Source organism: Stegostoma tigrinum, chromosome 25, assembly GCF_030684315.1.
Source record: "Stegostoma tigrinum isolate sSteTig4 chromosome 25, sSteTig4.hap1, whole genome shotgun sequence".
NCBI lineage: Eukaryota > Metazoa > Chordata > Chondrichthyes > Orectolobiformes > Stegostomatidae > Stegostoma > Stegostoma tigrinum.
The window spans coordinates 47,025,442-47,048,817 of NC_081378.1; the positions used below are offsets into that span (position 1 = coordinate 47,025,442).

The window sequence follows — 23,376 nt, forward strand, 5'->3', positions numbered from 1 at the left end:
ATATATACACATATTTAGATCTGTTTTATACACCAGTGGTTAGGTATTCAAATAGTAAGGTATAATCAAGCAAATTCTGAACTCCAGAAATGCTTTCACTCGAAACATTTTAAAGTGAAGAATTTATGATGCACTTCAACAGCTCTAAATTTAAAATGTTAGCTTGTGACCATTTTAAGTATTTACATTCAATACTTAAGTGAAGTTGACAGCCATGTTCATATAAGGTTTATTGAGAAACTTCAAATGGCTTATGTTCTAATTACAAATTTACAATGCAACCTATTAACCAAACAGTGTTTCTGTGTGAATCATTACCTATATATTAAAACGCTTGCACCTACTGAATTTTCCTGGGCTTAGATATTAATAAACAGAAACTGCTTACACAACTTTGCATACATATATCTACATCCTACCCTTCAGCAAGTGTTCCAGAATCACTGGCAGGGAGAAGCAATTACACTGTGTTAAGTTCATATAGGCAGCTTCTATTGTATCCGTGGAGATGGGAATTTAAACAGAAATATAAAAATATCGACATAATACAACTCTTCAAAATGTGAATTTCAGATCCTCGTCTAATAATCTCCTCAATCCTGATTCACCTAGAACTTGACTTGGTCCCAACTAAAATTTAATGGAAAACCTAGTATTCATTTTAAAATGTGTTGCTGACTTTTACAATGGTAACTTTTTCCTACTGAAATCATTTTCTTTAATAATCACTTTCTTGTAATTCACATACACTTTTACGTAAATTATTTTTCAAACTGTAATGACAGGGAAAAAAAAAATGAAAAAACCTTATATAAATTTGGTGTTAAAAGTTTTAGCTGTGCCTTTGATAAGGAAACAGTGCAGACTTACCGATACTTCTGTATAGGCCTTTGGTTCACATAAGCTAATTTTCTTTAAAAAGGAGTAAACAATACATAGCAAAAGTGCACACAATTTTGTAAATTTCTTTTTACAAGAGAAAAATGAGCTCATGCGAGGTTGTACTGAAGAAAGGACAATACAGAATTAAAACACACTACTTAAAAATTATGTAAAGAAACATAGTTTTAAGCAAGAGATAGTAGGAACTGCAGATGCTGGACAATCTGAGATAACAAAGTGCAGAGATGGATGAACATAGCAGGCCAAGCAACATCAGAGGAGCAGGAAGGCTGATGTTTCAGGCCTAGACGCTTCTTCAGAAACGTCTGCCTGCCTGCTCCCCTGATGCTACTTGGCCTGCTGTGTTCATCCAGCTCTGCCCCTTGTTATCTTAGTTATAAGGAAATCAGCCTTAATTTGATCAGCAGGTAAGTATATAATGAAATTAACAATATAAACGAATGAATAAAATAAGCATTGAACTGCACACAGAAACCAGAACATTCAACAAGACAAATATTTAATGAACTATGCAATGAATGAATGAAGTGATTCCCGATAACTAATAGCCATGATTCAGTCAATTCCTAGTTCAAATTCCCCCATTTTATCTCCATTATCAATTTCTATGACAGAAAATTGCTAGGGCAAATTTGTAGATAACTTCTAAGCTTTTGAGTTACTAGTAACTGTTTAAGTGCAGAGCAAAAAAAAAAGTTTAAATTTGCCATTTACAGAAATGTACATTAGTTTGATTTGTTTTTCTTAAATATCTTCTCACTTGCCAATTAACATCAAAACAATTTTCATTTTAGCATGCTTTCTTCCCCTTAATTCAGTTGCATTTTTCTGATTGTTTGCTTTAATATAAAGTAACCAAAAACACCTTAGGCACTGAGCAAACTGGATTTCTGAAAAATAGTTTTTCTTTACATTAATCAATCCTACCAGAGGCAGTTAGAAGCAACTCTTCATTGAAAGACACAGTTTTCCTCAGACAGACTGGACTCGCATAGCCAGAATGAGGAGGAGTAAGGCTGTGCAGAGCCTCCAAGCGAAGGAGATGTGTACTTTTATGAAATGGGGAACCGGAAGAGAGAGGAGGGGAACTGGGAAAGAAGAAAATCCTAGGCCCCTCATGGGAAGGTGCTGCTGGAGAAAGGTTGCAGAAAAAAATGAAAAGAAGTTGGAGATTCAGAAGATCATGCACAGAAGATGAAGAAAACATCACAATGGGAAGTCATACAAAAGCAAAACAAATTAAATATACATGTGGCAAAAAAAAACACATATACACAAATTACACAAAGAACCAATGAAAACCTTCAGAGGCTGATTCAATCAATTGATAAAAACAAATGCTTTTTTACATATTGACATAAAATGATACACTTATAAAGGGCATGAAGCATTTTCTGTACAATTGAAAAAGTTTAGTCCTTTGGGATTTTAAATTTCTTAGAACTTAGGTCTTTTTAAGAAAATATTAGCAAAAAAGTTTCCTTACAGTTCAGATATAACATTTTAAACTAACTGAAACAATTTGGAACACCTGTCAATTAAATACTTGGGATAGCTGACCCATACATGGATAACATTATCCCAGTGGGTGCATAAAATGAAGAATCTTTCTCCAGCACCTCTTTCTTCGTTTTGCTCCACCTACAAAGCCCTTCCCAAAGCACGAGAAATAATTGCTTAACACTGATGCAACACACCTTCTTAAAGCAGAATTGTTGTCTTACCAATGATTTATGCATTTAAAATCAAAAACCTATGTTTAATTACACTATTGATCTGTAGTTCTGGACAAGCTTTTTGTTTGAAAATGTGTCCATAAACAAACTTGCAACCTAGCTAAAAGGATGTGAATATTAAATTCACAAACTACTACAGACATTCCACGTAGACATTTAAATCCAAACAAACTATTTTAAACGTGAGCACAATAAAGAAAACGTCCAGACTAAATTTGGCTCATTCCATTCTCTGGATTCCTTTAAAAAAAAGTGTCTTTCATAAAAGTGGAGAAAAAAATGGCTATTCCTAAAGTAAAAACTAATTGTTCCATATTTTGCTGTTAAAATAATAGCAAAACTGTCAGCGTGTGCCCTCATTACAACTGTCAGAGATTCCTAGATTCTCTACGATGCGTATGTTAAACTTCACACAAATGGAAATCTTTAGAATGCAAAATCCTGAATGACTTCCAGCTTAATTTTACTGCATTTGTTTCACTGACTGAAACCCTTGAAAAAGGTCAACTTGTTGAATTGGACATAACTGGGTATGTAGCAATTTTTCAAGTTTGTGTGTGTCACTGGACAATTTTTCTACACCAAAAGACCCTAATTTTATATCTGTGGAATGCCAAAAGTCTCCAGTATTCATAACTTTTTGAAGTAAAAACTAACAGTGCATTCATAGTCTTTCGGGTGGGAAAATCAACCTATTCAACTCTCATTGATACAGAAGGCAGTAACAATGCAGTATCCTTTAAAAAAGATTGTTCAGCAATGGCCTTGACATGCACACCGAATCCAGTTTGCAATGTCTACTTATTAAAAAAATTACATCACAGGGCATGGGCACCGCTGACCAGGCAGCACTTGATACCTATTCCAAACTCCCTCGAGAAGGCGGTGGGGAATTGCTGCAGTTGGAACATCCACTGTTAGGTAAGGAGTTTCAGAATTTTGACGAGCACAAAGACTAAAGACAATGTTTTTGGTCTTTCCAAAAAGGTTAGCTGGAGGACAGTTCCACTCAAGTAATGTGAAATATCAGACAATTAACCTGAGAATTTAGAAACTGTAGGGGGATCAAGAAAGGTGGAGGGATAGAACTAAACAGCATCAACATATAGTGGAAAATCAATGCTGTGCTTTGATAATGGAGGCCAAGATTAGTTCCTTAGGGGACAAAGAGCTAACAATATGAGATCAGGAACAGAGAAGCCATTGCAGATGACTCTTTGGCTATGACTGGACACAGGTTACTGTGTGACGGGAGATAAATATTTGGGGCCTGGGAAAAGGCACAGGAGGAGGTAAAAAGACAAGTATCACACAGCAAATTGCTAGGTAAGGGTAGGTGGAAGTTTAGTGCATGAAATAAATGAACAAATCTCCCCCATGGAGGGGAGCAACTCCTCCAGAAAAAATAGAAGGGTTCAGAATTATTAAAATGTGCTCAGTGATGGGAGTCATGTTGAAGATAATAAAGATGATCTAATAAATATGAAAGCTGGTCAGGGAATAACCGGTAACTGTGAAACAAGTAGGAGAATGGCTTGTTCATGTACTTCACTGTTCTGGTTATCTTTGGTACATACTTCCAGAACTTCAATTTTTCACAGTGGACCCGCATTTTCAGGCTTCTGTACTCTTTCTTCAATTTCTACCCTTAATAAAGTTGAAGCAGACTTTGGTGTTGGCCTATTTTTTTTTCAAATGTTCTTCTCTCATCATTTAACAATATCTGCTTTTTTCTTGTGTAGGTTGCAGTTCCCAAAATTGGGTTGTCTCATTTTTTTGGCATGTTGTATTTAATTCCTTGCTCCTTTCCAAGTCAATCAAAATGCTTTGATTTTCAGCATGCTAACAAAAACATTTGTCTGTCATTGTCCTTTACAGCAAAGTCTTGCCAGCAATTTTCTTTTAATGCTTCAACTTCTGACCCCAGAAAAGTAACAAAACAGCCTAGATGAAGAGTTTCATACAAAAAATATGGACAAAACTACTGCCCAAGTTTCTCTAGTTGGACCAAAAACAAAACAAAAAAAAATCCTCAAATGCTAAAGGAAAATCCAACTGTTTCAGTTTTTGCTGTTGTCTTAAGAAAATTATAATAAACTAAATAAATGCTGTTAAAGATGAAATATGTGTACTTTAGCAGATTCACGATGTCTGTAGCTGCATCCATGATCTCACAAGGGCACATTCCTATTGCTACCAATGTACAATAATTCTAGAACTCCATTTACCCACTACCATTTCAAACATATCAAAAGGTTTCCAACATGCAGAAATTAGAAGCAGTCCTTCAGTCAAAACAAACTTTGGGTATCTTTTGAACTACCTTCTGAACGTTGTTGATCATGACTCAGACATTTTTACTCAAAAAAAGCACATACACCTGAATAGAACAGGATGAACACACAATGACAATTTATAATTCAAATCTTTAGATGTCTGTAAGCCAAGTTACAGCCAATTCAAGCTGAAAATTAAGGGGTCTGAAAAATTATTTCAACCCAGACAGAGTACCCAATTTAATCATTTTCCCGAAGACAGACTTTAGCTCAGCTTTTGTATGTTAAAAAAAAAGTGTCCAGCTAACATAAACAGTTAAATTTCCACAGCATCTGAATTCATTCATTGTGATTGAAAGACTTAATGAAAAATAATTCCTCATTCAATTCAGTTTGCTGCTCTCTAGCTCAACAAGAGGAATAAGGTTTAGTCAAACAGAATGAGGTGTTTCAAGTGCAAAGAAACATAAATTTACAACAAAAAAAAGAAGCGGGGTGGAGGTGCCTTACCAGTTTTAGGTGTCAAACTCAAATCTGTGTCAGAAGAGGAGGACTGTCGACTGTAGGACTTGGAAGGTGAAAAGGAATAGGTTTGATTTTTCAGTGGGGTGGAGGGTCCAGATGAATGAGTAACAGGGTTGGGATCTTCACTGAAGGGAACCCTGCCAGAAGAAGCGGGAAACACATTCAGTAACCCTGTGTTAAGGATCTAAGCAATAATGGAATGATCCAAGTACAGGGGAGACAGCAGTTGCTTCTACGTGCAGGCTGGGGACAACGCCAAAAGGCAAAGAACCGCTGTCCATACACTGAAGATTGTGGGGAAACATATGGCTACCCAGGTTTGTCAACAACACACAAGAAGCAGGTTATAAATTCTGGAACACAAATCAAACCATGTACTAGAAACCTGAGCAAGATGATTGTGTAAATAAAACAGCATGAAATATGACTTTAAAATTACACAATGCATTTTAACTAGATAACAAAAGAAAGCTCGAAGATGCGGAACTGAAACTCATGTTTCCTTATTCCGGAACACCAAAATAGTGCATCACAGCTAAAAATGAAAACAAAAAAGATTTGTTAAGTGAAGCTTCTGCATGTTTTATTCAAGTTACTGGTAAACTAGAAACCAAAACTTCCTCTGTACTTTATCTTTAGAAATGCTACGCTGATATCTACTTAAAATTTGATCAATATATTTCTTGGTTCTGGAAGCTGGACTACCAGTTAAACCAAGAAGGGCTTGAAAATTTATGGTACCTCCCTACACTACCTGCCTAGCATTACTCACTGAACCCTCTGCCTGTGGCCCGTCTATCCCCATCTCCTCAGCCTGTGCAGTCTCATACCAGTGTAGATGAGTGTAGGAACAGATACAGAGAAGTTCTGAGTTAGTCTCGAGCCCGTAGCAGTGTGAATTGGGCTGTTGTGAGTCGAACGGCATCCATGGCTTGGCTGATGCACCAAAGGAGACCTGACAGAAAGAAGCAGGAGCCAGGAGAAAAAAAATACACACTGTAGAACTGTCAATGTTAAAAAAAAACAAATGTGAGGGAGTAAAGATATAAAGCAAGCATCTTCACTTTTTGGGATAATATACAAGTAGGATTACCAGAAACAATGGAATTACCCAATAGGAAATATCTGCAGACATAACCAGCATGCACGTATTAGAGCCGTTCAAACGTGACATGAAAAGCTGAGGAGATGGACAGTGAAACTCAAGGTTAACACACATTCAAATCAGTTTTAAGATTACAAACTGGTTTTTAGATCATTATTTGCAAAAGCTTGAAGATCTCAAACTGTACATGTTTAAAAGTACTTCACATCATACAATTTTCCAGCCTTCTAGAATTGGCCATGCAAACATTAGCGTTATATGGAAATAAAGACACTGCAACAGCAAAAACAATTCAGAGTTTTACAGCGATGGGATCCGCAGAACTTTATTCACTAGGGGAGCAAATTAAAAAGGTTTATTCCTTTTTCTGATGACATTTTGTTGGCATGGCTCTCTTCAAGTATTTCACTTTATGAAACAATGATGAGGGCAAGTAACCCATCTATTTTCTTGGCCAATATTGCTGAGATAGCTGTTACGGCATATGCAAGGAAAAAGCACCACTGGCACATCCTCCCATATAATTAAAATACCTCCACTTTGTTGACAACATTCAAAAAGATGAATTGATCTATAATTGCAAAGGGCATTATTCAAAATAAATCACTAATCGTGAAAAGGCTCTATTTCACCCTTGAAAATTAAGAACTTATAAAATGAGAGCCTCACCGAAAAATATCTGTCATACTTCCAAAATGTCTCTTTCCAATTTATTTTTAATAATATTTTTGACAAGTTTGATCATTAATACTTTCACCGAATTATTAATTTACATAAGTGACATTCAGTTCCTCTGAACACCGATGAAATCAGGGCTGCTCCGTTCCTGAACTCCATATTCCCACTTCTGTCCCAGAATACCTATGGATAACCTACAAATCTGACAAAGAAAGCTATAAATCTCAGATTTAAAATTTACAATCAATGTTGTATCAACAGACATTCACGGAAGAGAAATCCAAGGTTCGGTTCCGCCTTTGACTAGTTCACCAGTTATCAACTTGTCAAGAATAGAAATGTAATATTTCATTGGATCTTTGTATTCACAGTCTTAGGAATGGACACTGTACCAGCTGTGCTCTGCTGTCATTTAGTGTTTTTAACCAAACTACATCCATTGGAATATTCTAAGGTCAAGGAAGATGTTTGACAAATGCAGACCATTCCTTTTCCATAATGATTTATGGAATGGATATTGCATATGGGATTTCTATTTCAGAAACATTTATAAATAATGCATTTTATTAAAATGGTTTGAGTATGGGCAATTTATACACAAGGTTCATGGTGACTGCCTATTCACCTTTGGGACCATGGTTTTACAAACAATCAAAATAACTTTTGTTCCCCACCAGATGTAAACTCATCTGTCCCATTAACCAAATGAGATATTAAATTCAAAAGCTAGCAATGACTTTTTTTTAAACAATGAACCTTCTGATAGAAGTATCACTTTTGATAGTTACCAAAAGAACTGTAGATGCTGTAAATCAGGAATAAAAATAATTTGCTGGAAAAGCTCAGCAGGTCTGGCAGCAACTGTGAAGAAAAAAAGTCAGGATGAATGTTTCGGGTCCGGGGACCCTTCCTAAAAAAAAGACGATAGCTAGGAAAAAGTGTTGGTTCACGCTGAACAGAGGGAGGGGAAGGGGACAGAGAGTAAATGATAGGTGGGGACAGAGCCAAAGAGAGTAGAGCAGTTGGGTAGATAAAGGAGTTGATGATGATCTGGGTAGGAGGGTGAATAGCTGTTAATGGGGACTGTTAGTGACTAACGATAGCTAACTAAAGATAAGCAGGCTATATGATAACAAGATAATAAAATGTGAGGCTGGATGAACACAGCAGGGCAAGCAGCATCTCAGGAGCACAAAAGCTGACGTTTCGGGCCTAGACCCTTCATCAGAGAGGGGGATGGGGGGAGGGAACTGGAATAAATAGGGAGAGAGGGGGAGGCGGACCGAAGATGGAGAGTAAAGAAGATAGGTGGAGAGGGTGTAGGTGGGGAGGTAGGGAGGGGATAGGTCAGTCCAGGGAAGACGGACAGGTCAAGGAGGTGGGATGAGGTTAGTAGGTAGCTGGGGGTGCGGCTTGGGGTGGGAGGAAGGGATGGGTGAGAGGAAGAACCGGTTAGGGAGGCAGAGACAGGTTGGACTGGTTTTGGGATGCAGTGGGTGGGGGGGAAGAGCTGGGCTGGTTGTGTGGTGCAGTGGGGGGAGGGGATGAACTGGGCTGGTTTAGGGATGCAGTGGGGGAAGGGGAGATTTTGAAACTGGTGAAGTCCACATTGATACCATATGGCTGCAGGGTTCCCAGGCGGAATATGAGTTGCTGTTCCTGCAACCTTCGGGTGGCATCATTGTGGCAGTGCAGGAGGCCCATGATGGACATGTCATCAAGAGAATGGGAGGGGGAGTGGAAATGGTTTGCGACTGGGAGGTGCAGTTGTTTGTTGCGAACTGAGCGGAGGTGTTCTGCAAAGCGGTCCCCAAGCCTCCGCTTGGTTTCCCCAATGTAGAGAAAGCCGCACCGGGTACAGTGGATGCAGTATACCACATTGGCAGATGTGCAGGTGAACCTCTGCTTAATGTGGAATGTCATCTTGGGGCCTGGGATGGGGGTGAGGGAGGAGGTGTGGGGACAAGTGTAGCATTTCCTGCGGTTGCAGGGGAAGGTGCCGGGTGTGGTGGGGTTGGAGGGCAGTGTGGAGCGAACAAGGGAGTCACGGAGAGAGTGGTCTCTCCGGAAAGCAGACAGGGGTGGGGATGGAAAAAATGTCTTGGGTGGTGGGGTTGGATTGTAAATGGCGGAAGTGTCGGAGGATGATGCGTTGTATCCGGAGGTTGGTAGGGTGGTGTGTGAGAACGAGGGGGATCCTCTTGGGGCGGTTGTGGCAGGGGCGGGGTGTGAGGGATGTGTCGCGGGAAATGCGGGAGACGCGGTCAAGGGCGTTCTCAATCACCGTGGGGGGGAAGTTGCGGTCCTTAAAGAACTTGAACATCTGGGATGTGCGGGAGTGGAATGTCTTATCGTGGGAGCAGATGCGGCGGAGGCGGAGGAATTGGGAATAGGGGATGGAATTTTTGCAGGAGGGTGGGTGGGAGGAGGTGTATTCTAGGTAGCTGTGGGAGTCGGTGGGCTTGAAATGGACATCAGTTACAAGCTGGTTGCCTGAGATGGAGACTGAGAGGTCCAGGAAGGTGAGGGATGTGCTGGAGATGGCCCAGGTGAACTGAAGGTTGGGGTGGAAGGTGTTGGTGAAGTGGATGAACTGTTTGAGCTCCTCTGGGGAGCAAAAGGCGGCGCCGATACAGTCATCAATGTACCGGAGGAAGAGGTGGGGTTTGGGGCCTGTGTAGGTGCGGAAGATGGACTGTTCCACGTAACCTACAAAGAGGCAGGCATAGCTGGGGCCCATGCGGGTGCCCATGGCCACCCCCTTAGTCTGTAGGAAGTGGGAGGAGTCAAAAGAGAAGTTGTTGAGTGTGAGGACGAGTTCCGCTAGGCGGATGAGAGTGTCGGTGGAGGGGGCCTGGTCGGGCCTGCGGGACAGGAAGAAGCGGAGGGCCTTGAGGCCATCTCCATGCGGAATGCAGGTGTACAGGGACTGGACGTCCATGGTGAATATGAGGTGTTGGGGGCCAGGGAATTGGAAGTCCTGGAGGAGGTGGAGGGCGTGGGTGGTGTCACGGACATAGGTGGGGAGTTCCTGGACCAAAGGGGAGAAAATGGAGTCCAGATAGGTGGAGATGAGTTCGGTGGGGCAGGAGCAGGCTGAGACGATGGGTCGACCAGGGCAGGCAGGTTTGTGGATTCCCTTCCCCCACTGCATCCCTAAACCAGCCCAGTTCATCCCCTCCCCCCACTGCACCACGCAACCAGCCCAGCTCTTCCCCCCCACCCACTGCATCCCAAAACCAGTCCAACCTGTCTCTGCCTCCCTAACCGGTTCTTCCTCTCACCCATCCCTTCCTCCCACCCCAAGCCGCACCCCCAGCTACCTACTAACCTCATCCCACCTCCTTGACCTGTCCGTCTTCCCTGGACTGACCTATCCCCTCCCTACCTCCCCACCTACACCCTCTCCACCTATCTTCTTTACTCTCCATCTTCGGTCCGCCTCCCCCTCTCTCCCTATTTATTCCAGTTCCCTCCCCCCATCCCCCTCTCTGATGAAGGGTCTAGGCCCGAAACGTCAGCTTTTGTGCTCCTGAGATGCTGCTTGGCCTGCTGTGTTCATCCAGCCTCACATTTTATTATCTTGGAATCTCCAGCATCTGCAGTTCCCATTATCTCTGATCTCTATATGATAACAAGGCCTGGTGTGTGGGGGAGAGGGCTAGGACAAGGGAGTTTAGATGCTTAAATTACTGAACTCAAATGTTGAGTCCAGAGGACAGCAGGGTCCCCTGCAACCAGCTATGGTGTTACACATTTACCCTCCTCCCTCCCCAGTATCCAAGTGCACAAACATACCTTCCAGGCAAAGCAACAATTCATCTGCACTTCCCAGAATCTAGTCTACTGCATTCACTGCTCACAATGTGGTCACAAAACGTAGACTGGGTGGCTGCTTCACAGAACATCTGCATTCTGCTCGCAAAAAACAAAGACCCTGAACTACCTGTTGCCTGCCACTTGAACACACCACCCCATTCCCTGGGCAACATCTGTCTCTCTGGCTTGCTGCAGTGTTCCAGCGATGCTCAGCACGAGTTGGAAGAACAACACTTCATCTTCCACTTGGGCGCACAGCAGCTCTCCGGACTCAATATCAAGTTCAATAATTGTACAGCCTAAACACTACCCTGTCCCAGCCCCCTACCCACACACCAGGCCTTGTTATTACATAGCCTGCTGTTGCACACTACCTATTGTTCATCACTGACAGTCCCCAGCTGGAAGGGAGAGAGAAAAAGAGAGAGACAGAGAAACGGAAGAGGGAAAGAGATAGAGATACACGGACAGAGGAAGAAACACACATCGATAGAGAAGCACAGGTCCTCGGGTGCGGCAGAGATACAGAGGTAGCCCAGATAAGACATGAGTGGATGGGTGGGGAGGGGGAGGGGGCTGTAGACAGAGAGATAGGGATGGAGTTGGGTATAGCAGAGAAATTCAGCGTTCCAGGCCCGAGGCGAATCTCCAGTTTGTCCTTGAACCCTGGTCATGGATCGTGACCGCACAAGATCCTCACCCAGCACCTCAACCAGAGAACACCTGGTCCAGTCCTCGCCTCAGCAGAAAGCACGTAGTGGTGATGGTGGAAGCTAGTTGAAAAACTGAATGCCATCAAATCTCATGAGGGGCTAGCTGTAGCCACTGTTTTTTGAACACCCTGTGTCCCTGGATCAATCAACCCACCATAGGAAGGGTATTATTAAACTGGAAAAGATGCAGAACGTTGCCAGGAATGGAGGGCTTGAGTTAGAACAGGCTGGGTCAACTTGGACTTCATTCCCTGGAGCATAAGAGGTTGAGGAGCAAACTAACTGCAGTTTATAAAAATCACAAAATTATCAAATGAATAGTAAAGGTTTTTTAATCCCTTGGATTGGGGAGTTCAAAACCAGAGGGTATATTTTTAAGGCAAGAGGGGAAAGCTTTAGAAGGGACTTGAGGGGCAACTTTCTCCACACAGAGGATTGGTGCCTATAATCGAACAAACTGCCAGATGAAGTGGTAGATGCAGGTACAGTTACAACAAATAAAAGACATTTGGGCAGGTACATAAATAGGGCAGGTTTAGAGGGATAAGGGCCAAACACAGGCAAATGGAACTAGTTTAGCTTAAAGAAACCTCTTCGGCACGGACGAGTTGGGCTGAAGGTCTGTTTCCATGCTGTCTGACTCTACGACTACTCCCAACAGCAGATTTATGCTCGCTACAGAATTAGTAGGAAAAAAATCACCTGCATCCTAGCAATTCTTAACTTTTGACAGAACTGGAATTTTATGCAAGCCAGAGACCTAACCGTCATTGCCCAAATCATAATAAGTCACTTCACTCCACTTTATCTCAGGTAGTTTGAGAAGAGCTGCTATGCTGTTCAGAAGGCGTAAATTATTTTAAAACAAATATAGCCAACCTACGTACACGTAATCCTTACTTTCATCCACTGGCATCACTAAAACAGCTCTGGAGAAAAAGTTGCCTAGATCTGACTGGCAGCTTGAAGTACACACTTTTTTTCAAAAACGAATTAAAGGAAATTGTCTGTGGGCACATGGTATTGCACAGAAGTTAGAAGCACACTTGGAAATTACAATATTGATGTTCCTTTTATATTCTGACCAAGATAATATCAAGAACTCATGAATTTCAGCAGCATAATCAGATGTCTTGAGCAACTTGGTAGGTACTCCAAAAAGGCTTCAGTTAATACCAAATGAGCCTGGCACTAAACCTTGACCTGTCACAGGGTTTTTGGCTCGACTCAAATCAACATTACGAATATTATCATCCTTACAAAGCTGACAATCAGCAAGGAGAATCTTAGAGTGGCTGAAAACATCTCAAATGAATTTATAATAAAGTATACAACAGGAGTACCATCACATAGTAAATTTCTGAACTTTCTGCAAGATATTTGTGGATTGTCGTTTTAATTGCCTCATCCAAGACCTTGTTTGATGTCAGAAATGACATGCATTAACACCAGTATGAAATTAAGATACTAATTCAAGTAGTTTGAGGGTTCTACTAGGTCCTATATTTACTGACATTTCCATTTTCATTTCTGCAATTCAGCAATAAAATTTCTGGATTTCCTGGACTACTGAAGTTAAAACAGTTCAGTTTAATCTTCCATTAATCCAGCTCTTTAAAAAGACCATAATCTTAACATAGCCTCCATTTCTAGGACATTTTTCCACCTTGTTTCTCTTACTTTTGGGCACAATAAAAAGGAACAAGTCATATTTTGGTAACTAATCCTTCACTCATCCAGAATACCCACAACTCTCATTCATAAATTATCTTGTTCTCTGATCCGCAAGACTGATATCGTTCTCGGAATTTCCACAAACTCTTTGTAATCATTTGTCAGAGCGATTTTGCAGCGTTACAGAAGTAAATGGGATATTTTAGTGGCTAGGTCTTCCAAACACTCATTCAGACATATCCACTTGCTAAATTAACAGGCGGTGAACAACAAGAGAAGATTGTTGGTAACTGTCACTCAGATGCATTCACAATAATTTTCATTCATTTCCAAATCAAATGCCAGCACTTGCTAATTGACATAGGGCTGTTCTCCCTTCGAAAATGAACTTCACATTTTCCACGTATGTTTCATTTGCCAACTTTTTGCTCACTTAATCTCTGTTAACTGTTTTGTTTCCTCTCATAACTTGCCTTGCCCCTAATTTCGAGAGTCTGCAAATTTGGCTACAGTACATCCACTTCCTTCGTCGAAGTCACTGATTGCGTAAACAGCTGCAGTCCCAGGACTGTTTCCTCTGGAATCTCACTGGTTAGAGGTTGCAAGCCCCTTTTTCCCCAATCGCTATTTCCTCCCCATTAGCCAATTTTCTACCCATGTCAATATACTACCTCAACACAGTGGGCTGTTGTCTTAAGACTTAGTACCTCACAGAATGTTTTGTCGAACACCTTCCGGAAGTCCAAATACAACAGATCTACTAATTCCCATTCCAAAACTGTTTCCTTTTAGAAGTTTCAAAGTAGTTAGCAAAGCCAGATGTCATGTCTTTGTCTATTTTAAACAAAATACACCACTTCTTAGAACAACAAAATATCAAGCACCATGCTCCAATGTAGCACAGAATTTCAAAACATGGCACTCAAATTTACAGACACTTCTTTTACATATCTTAAAATTAAAATTACAAATTCTATGAAGGGCAGAATACACTATACATTGCCGACCTCAAGAATACATGCTAACTGGAACAAAAATAACATTTAATAAATTTTCAGGTATGAGCAGAATTAGCACTCAGTTCCCCATCGACAATTAAGCATACCAGACCTTCACTGTGCAGACGGAAGGGGTAGATGGATGGGACTACAATTCCATGACACAGAGTGAACTTGCCTAATCTTGACTGGTCATAAAACATAGTAGAAATTTGAAATGTTGTGGTATTTGCTTAGAGCTTTTTATAAAGGCAGAAAAACCACAGTCCTAATCTGTGCTTGCTTAGATACGTGTCTCCAGTTGCCAGAACTGACTTTATAGCCCTGGGCCAGGAAAGGAAAAGTCAGATTGCCCATTTTTCCTGGTCACCTAATAACCACTATTTGTTAAATAAGTGGATGTCAGGAAAGTGCATGATGAAATGCTGCAAACCCATACAACTGACGTTAGTCCCCTGGACTACAGGCAGAAGACGCAATCCATGCTTGGTTAGTAGCACGTGATTAATGCTGGTAATGGACAGGACCTTGTGACACAAGAACTGTGATGGCTCCACCACCAATAGGTTACGTAGGAACACAGAAGAAAGGAAGAGGCCATTCGACCCACAAGCCAGCTCCACCATTGGATATGGCCTTGGCTGATTAATGAACTCAATAGCCTCATTTCCTCCATCTTCCCACCGCCTCAATATTCTTCAATGCCTTTCGTCACAGAGCTGTATCTATCTCCTTCTTGAAGACAATGTTTTGACCTCAATCAATCTCTATGTAGTGAATTCTAAAGGCTCAACTCTCTGGGAGAAGAAATTTCTTCTGCTCTCAATCCCAAAAGATTTTCTCCTTATCCTTATCAAGACCAGTGACTTGAATTCATAGTGACAGTGGAAAACGCCTGTCAAAATGTTACAACAACACTGTGGCTGTGTTTTTCTGTAATTTAAGTAAACATACTAAATATATAGATATATAAACATTGGACTGAATGAAGGCTTGCATTTCTGATTATGCAGCTGAAATAACATGTTCTATGCAAATGTTCAGTCACAGGATGAGAGAACTATGGGAAAGTCAACATATATGATGAAACCATAACGATTATTTTAGTTTCAAAATACTGTGCAAAACAAGGTGCAAATTCTGATTCAGGTGTAGCATTGTAATCTCAGAGGTTTGAGGGATTATACATACTTTCTTTGTCTCAATTTATAATTCATTGAATCTTGTGCTTAACTTTTTTCTATGTCATGCACTTGAACGATTGTGCTTTTAGAGCACTAGCAATTCCAAGAAATCCTTTTGCACATTCCTTAATTCTGCTTATGAAACTGGATTGCAACATAATATGAAATAATGCAGAGAAAGCTACTGCAGATAATTGTAACTTTATACTTACTCTTTCAGGTCTTTAGATGGGGAACTACATGGAGGTAGGAGTGATGTCGCTGTATTACTCAGTTTATCGAGTGTACATGCAGTCCCAATAGCACGTACAACCAAACCAGATTCACCTTCCAAGTCAAAACACTGCAGGTAGCCCACTACGGCATTGCCTCCCATCTCAAGTACCTTTAGGCCAATTTTTCGTTGGAGTTCTCCTGTTAATATTAAATACTCATTGGTACTCAAGGTGATTTGATCAAATACACAAACTTTATTGCGTGTTCAAGCACCGTGGCATATAAATCAAGATGACATTGTAGGTAAAGCAACTTTTGAGAAACTGGCCTACAACCCAGGTATTTCTAAAAGTTTAAATTTTCTGCAATGATGTGTAAATTAAATAATGAGTTTTGGTACTGATTTTCTCCAATTTCAGGTCAGAACAAACAGCTAGAATAAAATACATGGAATTTTGACGAAGGTGCACAGCCAACTTTCCTGCATGAATGTGCGCTTTCTCAGCAATACTAGGTATCGCATTCCATAGTCAGTAATAATCTAATGTGTAAAAACATTTTTCAACTAAGCATGTAGATTATTTGATGAATTATAGTGCACATTACAGACAGTGCCATAATTAAAGGAACATTACAGGTAAAGCTGTGCTGCAGTACTTGCCGTTGTCAAATCACTGTTAAAAGATTTACTTTGAGGAAATGGTAACTCTAATTGGAAACTCAATCATGGTGGAGAATTTTTGCTTTAACACAAAGACATTGTGACTCACTTTGCAAGAAACCTGCTTGTTTAACAAGTGGAGACAGGACAAATTGGGGTTTTATGATTTCAAACTAATAAATTTGGAATTTTCACAAAGATGCAGAACTAACTTTCTCACTTATAAGTGTGGTTTCTCAGTAGTATTAGGCATCCTGCTCCACATATTTACACAGTATGAATACATCGAGTCTTTTGTCGCATGTCAACAATGGTTAAGCAAACATATATAAACAAGTCAGCCAAAAATTAACAATCATAATTTTACAAATTAAGTAAACTTAAAATTCTAGAAATCTGAAATTAAAATAAGATCCAAAAGGGTGGAATTACAAAACAGATCAATTAGCATGTGTTGAGAATAGATCAGTACAATTTTGACGTGATTATTACAGAGTTTGTCACTTTCTTAGAAGGACACCTAAAATTCAGATCAAGTCTATATGAAAAATTTGGAAATTTCCAAAGTATCTATCCAACAAATTGTATTATTGAAAATGTAGACAACCTAAAAACTTCACTCTCAGGATGTAGCGAACTAAATCGGCCGCTCAGAATATTTGTAAATTGTAACACGTTCAACTATCTCAGATTTGTGAAGTGTCAGGTGCTGGTTACTCCAAGCTATAACGGCCCTAATTTTGGTGTGTAGGTTCAATAACAACACCAATTTTTTCCCCATAGCAACATTTCTGAACATATTGCACATAGCACAATACATAGTTTCTAAAGTCACATTTTCACTACCAATTAAAATTACACCATCAAATAGACTTATATCAACAAATATTCTCCACAAAAATCAGATTTTATTTTACCTGACATCAGTGATATTAGCCTCTGTCTGGCTTCATTCGAAGCCCTGGGTGTGCGTATCCTATCAATCCACTGATATTCTGGATCCTCATTCACTACCAATTCTTCAACAAACCCATGGATTGTTACTGCTTTATAGCATTTAGGAATGGACGTAGCTGTGGAGAAACATAGACTTCAGAGCTTATTCTGCAAAGGAAGGTTAAAAGGTTGCTTTGAAAAAGCATTAGGGTAAAAATATGATGTGAAAACTTCCATTTTCTGATCTGATTTCAATCCAGTCTGAGAGGATTAAAGTTTCTATCTCAATTGGTTGTGTGTGGATCTTACAGGGAATGACTTTTGGCCATCCCAAACTAGACCTCAGCAGCTACCTGCCTATTGAAAAGAGCTTGACAACTTAGCAGTAAACACCTTCAGCAATAACATTGGTATGACAGTTCAAAACATCAACAATACAGAATGCACTCAGGAGTTCTACAATATTGATAGAAATAGCAGGAACTTATGTTGAAAATTACTGCAGAAAGTGCAGAAGTGTTCTATGCACCACAAAGACACATCATCTTTATTTAATTAAAATCTTTGCAGAATTTACTAAGCTGATAATCAGTATATTGCCAAAATTTACAGAAACAAAAACAATTCAGGATTTTTTAAATTTAAAAAATAAACAACTTACTGCAGAAGAACTTGACCCCACACGATGATTGTCTGAAGCGGTTCAAATCATTGAAAAGATCCACTTTCACCATAACGTTAATTTCACCTCGGATACCTGTTTCAAAACAAATAGACCCGTTTACTTGACTACCTCAACAAGGCAATAGAGCCAAGTATGGGTTGACCTTCACAAATTGCCTCCTGGCTTCAAGTGTTGTTGGATTTTTGAACATAATAGAAGTGAATGAAGCTCAAACATGTCCTAAATCTTAGCCTAGTTTTTTCCAGATTTCAGATTTTCCTTGTTTTCAACATACTTATGAGAGTCACCTTCTTTAACTTTCAGTTCATTACTGTTTCATTAGATTAAATTGCAGGAAAAAAATGAGAACCCATTTGCTCCATGCAGCTGATGCAAGTCAGCAACATTGAAAGATACCAATACCTCAGTATTGTTAACTAACAAAATGACAATCAGCACATACTACTGCAAAATGTTCTAAATGTGACACATACTACATATTGGATATCACTCACAGGCAGGCCTTCTTTTATAAAATGTAAAGGCAAAAAGGCTCATAAACATCAAATTTCCAACGCACCATCCACCCTACAAAAAAAAACTTGAGAAGAGGGAGTAACTGAATTCTTCAAAGCAGAGATTGACAGGATTTCTGTTTAGCAATGATGTAGAGTGCTACAGGACCTCATGCAAATAAATAAAGTTAAAACATGGATCAGCCATCATTTCATTGACCAGTGGAACAGACTCATGGGGCTCAATGACCTTTCCCAATGTTTCTGTCCACCTCTTGTTAATAGACTTAAACATGTGCTTAGCAATAACCTGCTCACCACTGCTCAATTTGGGTTTCAAGAGGGCTAGTCAACCTCGGGCCGTTTTAGATCCTTGATTTCAACAAATACTGACAAGACAGCTTAATTCCAAGGTAAGGTGAGAGTGCCTGCGCCTGACATCCAGACTGTAATTGACCTAACCTGGCATGAACAAAGTCTAGCAAAACAGAGTCAATGGGAACTGGGGGTAAGCTCTCCCTTGGTTGGAGTCAAACCTGGCACAGAGTAAGGTTGTTGTGGTTGCTGGAAGTCCGTGATCTCAGCTTCAAGTAATCTCCAGCGGGAGGTCCCACGTACAACCATCTTCAGCTACTTCATCAATGACATTCTGTCCATCATAGGTCTGACATGGGGGCATTTGCACAGTGTTCAGCACCATTCACAACGACTCGGATACTGAAACAGCCCACGTACCAATGCAGCAATATCTGAACAACATCAAGGCTTAGGCTGATATCTGGCAAATCACACATGCTACACAAGTGACAGGCAATGACCATTTCCAACAAGACAGAAGCCAACTGTCTTCCCTTGCCATTCAATGGCATTACCATTGCTGAATTCCCAACTATCAATAAGCCTGGGGAGAAGGGGGGGGGGGGGGGGGGGTTCCACCATTGACTAGAAACTAAACTGGATAAGACAAGAGAATAGGAATCCTGCAACAAGTAAATTACCTCCTGACTCCCAAAGCCTATCTGCAATCTATAAAAGTGCATGTCAGGCATGTGATAGAATACTGCCCAATTTCCTAGATGAATGCAACTCCAACAACATGCAAGCTTGACGCCATCTAAGACAAGGCAGCCCATTTGGCATAACACTGACAAACATTCACTCCCTCCAGCAGTGAGGCTCAGTAACTGCAGCTGGCACCATTATTAAGCTACACTGGAGATAGTCGCTGAGGCTCCTTGGCCAGGACTTCCCAAAGCCGCGATCACTAACATCAAGAAGGGCAAGGGCAGCAAATACACGGGAACATCACAGTCTGCAAATTCTTCCCCAAGTCACTAACCAACCTGACTTGGAAGCATTTCGCCATTTCCTTCCTGTCATGGATTCAAAATCCTGGATTTCCCTCGAATAACATGGCCGGTTCACTTATATTAAACGAACTGCAGCAGTCCAAGGAGGCAGTTCTCAAGGGCAATTTGGTTTGGCAAAAATGCTGGCACATTCAGTGACACATACGTTCCATGGCAGAAAAAAAATTCAAAACTGCCAAACAAATGGCCCTTTCATTCATTACAGCTTCATTTTACCTTTAATGCAAAGGTAGCGAGTTACATAACTTTGGCCATTCTAAAACCATGTTACATTAGTAAGTCTTTATGAGCAAACTACATAAATTCTCAATAAACTGGTAATTAATGTCAGCAATTACCTATGAGGTAAGTGACTACTGAAAGAAGAGTCCTGAAAGTCAGATGTAGTAGCTAGAGGTCTGAAACAAGTCTCCGTGAAACTCTCAATAAATGTATGATGGCCCAAAAGGTGTAAAAATCAATAAACAATGAAGGGGAAAAGAAGAGCACATGGGGAAATGCAAAAGAATTTCAGAGTATAAAATCTACAGGCTGCATGTAAGATATGAACTTATTGCATACACATGTTGTACATTATGAAAGAAACATCAAGCCATAAAATTCTCTAAGGTATTTCCCACATTTAAGAAAACATTCCAACACATTTTATGTGCAGAAGTCAAATGCAATACATCATAGTAATAAACATAATTCAACATTTGCATTCAAAATCGGGTTCCAAGTTTAGCTTTCATCATTTGGTTATTTTGCAGATCTTGCAAATTCCAAACATTCACACAGTAGGTATCAGAATTAAAGCCACATTCTGGAAAGTGAACAATATAGAAGACGACAAAGGACTGTGTAGCCTTTGCCTATCTTGTGCTTCTACAATTCTTGAAGTGGTCAGATTTTCTCACTTTGAAAAGTCAAAATTCTCCAAATCATTGTGGCTTGTAGACTTATTTGCTTAGACAAAAAAAAAAGACAGAATTGTCTAGGATGTAAGATTCTCAATCTTCCTTTGCATATTCCCTTATTGGTTTCACTGGATAGAATTCTTTGGAGACAACAGGGGTCCTACTGTTGAGCTGAAAGCAGGGAGCAATGCCAATTTGGCAAGCAGTAAGATATTATGTAACATTTTATCAGTAGTAGTGAATAAACTTGCTGCTGTAACGTGGAGTTAAAGGATGCATGACTTCAAAGTAACACAGAATCAGGTGTTAGGAAATAGCCTTCCTATTTCCCAGCTCATCCCCACAGGGTGCAGACCATGATAATTGGAAGTCAGGTTGCAACGAATAGACTACTCATCCTACTATTGTTCAAAGTATATTAGTGTTAAGTCATCAGGTCTTATTGATGGAGCTGACCGGTCATTTTCAGAAAAGGCTTGAGTTAGGGAGGTTGTAATGAGTGGTAATGCCACTGAACTAGCAATCCAAGACAAAAACTGCAGTGCTGGAGACACTCAGCAGGTTTGGTCACATCTGTAGAGAAATAAAAGTTAACATTTCATGCCCAGTGACCCTTCATCAGACATCAATTCTAAACAGGCACTCTCATTCAATCATAGAAAATACATTTAGGAATCAACAGGATAAAATTGGTAGGGGGTTTTCCCTGGCTGTGAAGTCTAAAACCAAGGAATGTGGTCTCAAAATAAGGGACAGGCTATTTAATGTTAAGAAGAGGAGGAATTGCTCACTCCAATGAGTGGTAAATCTGTGGAATTCTCTATCCCAAAGGGATGTGGACAATCTGTTGCTAAGTGACTTATTTTGTGGGCCTCTTTTGGCTCTAGCAGGCTATTTTCTATGTGTAAACTATCCTGAGAATATAAGAGATAGTGCAGGAGCAGGCCATTCAGAATTCTAACAGGGTTTGGTTACATTTTGCTTACAAGTTTTCAAAACATGATCTGAAACAGAATACTGCTTTTGATACTAGAGGACAGAGAACAGATACACACTAATCAAGTCCAGGAGGAATGAGACTCCACGAAGGTCTGCCCTGAGAACATATAAATGATGCAGGCACTTAAGAAATATTGTGCTAATGATCATATATATTGTGATGAACAATATCAAAATGCCATGTCAGAAAAATATAACACCAATGGAATTCAGATCATAATTCATGAAATATCATACTCACCATGAATAGTATCATAGATTGGAAACCAGCCAGATAGAATGGCTGCAGCTTCATTTGATAATAACGGGTCAATATCAATGTATACTTTTCCGATAGCATCATTAGCACTGTAGGTATCATGATCCAGAACTGTGATCTGTAGTGGCTCATCTTGCAAGTCTTCATCATCGACCTGTAAACACATTTCCGGATATTTATAACTGAGTTGCAGAAGAGATTTAACCATATCCTATGCGCAATTTTAATGGACAGTGAATTCTACTCTATGCAGTATTCATAAACTGGAGTCAGAATCATACAGCATAGAAAGAGACTCTTCGGTCCAACCAGTCCATGCTGAATGTAACCCTAAGATAAACTAGTCCCACCTGCCTGTTCCTGGCCCATATCCCTCCAAACCGTTCCTGTTCATTTACCTATCCAAACATCTTTTAAGCCTTGTAGTTGGATCATTAATCCAATCTACACTCCTCATGATTTTATAAACTTCTATTAGGTTGCCTCTCAACGTCCAACGTTCCAGTGAAAAATCTCCCAGCCTACCAAGTCTTTCTTTATAACTCAAACCTTCCATACCCGACCTAATCCTAGTAAATCTCTTCTCAACCCTTTCCAGTTTAATAATATCCCTGTGGGGGTAACTGGGCAACCCGAACTGGACACAGTATTCCATAAAAGGCCTCACCAATGTCTTGTGCAACCTCAACATGACTTCCCAATGCCTAAACTCAAAGGAACAAAAGCAAAGTTTCTGGAAAAGTTCAGCAGGTCTGGCAGCATGTGTGAAGGAAAGGGAGTTAATGTTTCGGGTCCAGTGACCCTTCCTCAGAACCTACACTCATAGGACTGAGCAATGAAGGCAATGCTCACTCAGCTAAGTTTATAAGATGATAATTACAAAACTGTTGTCATTCTCATACCCTCATACTGAACTGAGCATCCGTGTGACAATGCTGTCACTTTAAAAAGGTTAATCTGTCCTTGGTTTTCTTGAGGAAAGGGTGTAAAGGCAGATGTGATCGTAGAGTCTACTCAGTAACAGTTTAACAATAGAAGGCGAGTGGCCAGATCCCCCAGTTCAGGTTTTTCTAAGATAACAAGGTGTAGAGCTAGATGAACACAGCAGGCCAAGCAGCATCAGAGGAGCAGGAAAACTGACATCATTTTTTTTAAAAGCTGTGGCAGTCACAACATATTGGAGTCCGGAAGTGTCTCAAGCTTTAGTGAAGGATTCCTCTAGCTTTCTCTGAAATCTCTCTCTCGG

At 40.3% G+C, this 23,376-nt stretch overlaps 1 protein-coding gene across 15 annotated transcripts in view; it reads right to left on the reverse strand.

Moving 5' to 3' along the window:
- Positions 1-23,376, reverse strand: part of c2cd5 (C2 calcium dependent domain containing 5) — a 112,090-nt gene that overhangs the window by 77,307 nt on the left and 11,407 nt on the right. For 5 of the 15 annotated variants that reach the window (XM_048553766.2, XM_048553767.2, XM_048553763.2 and 2 more), the window contains exons 4-9: positions 22,113-22,284; positions 18,086-18,181; positions 17,406-17,561; positions 15,824-16,025; positions 5,426-5,577; positions 1,831-2,034 (exon numbers count right to left, since the gene is read on the reverse strand). In XM_048553766.2, the coding sequence (XP_048409723.1) occupies positions 1,831-2,034; positions 5,426-5,577; positions 15,824-16,025; positions 17,406-17,561; positions 18,086-18,181; positions 22,113-22,284 (982 nt within the window). Of the gene's footprint in view, positions 1-1,830; positions 2,035-5,425; positions 5,578-6,270; positions 6,396-15,823; positions 16,026-17,405; positions 17,562-18,085; positions 18,182-22,112; positions 22,285-23,376 lie in introns of those variants that run through there. The other 10 variants (XM_048553773.2, XM_048553772.2, XM_048553775.2 and 7 more) reach the window with 5 other exon arrangements.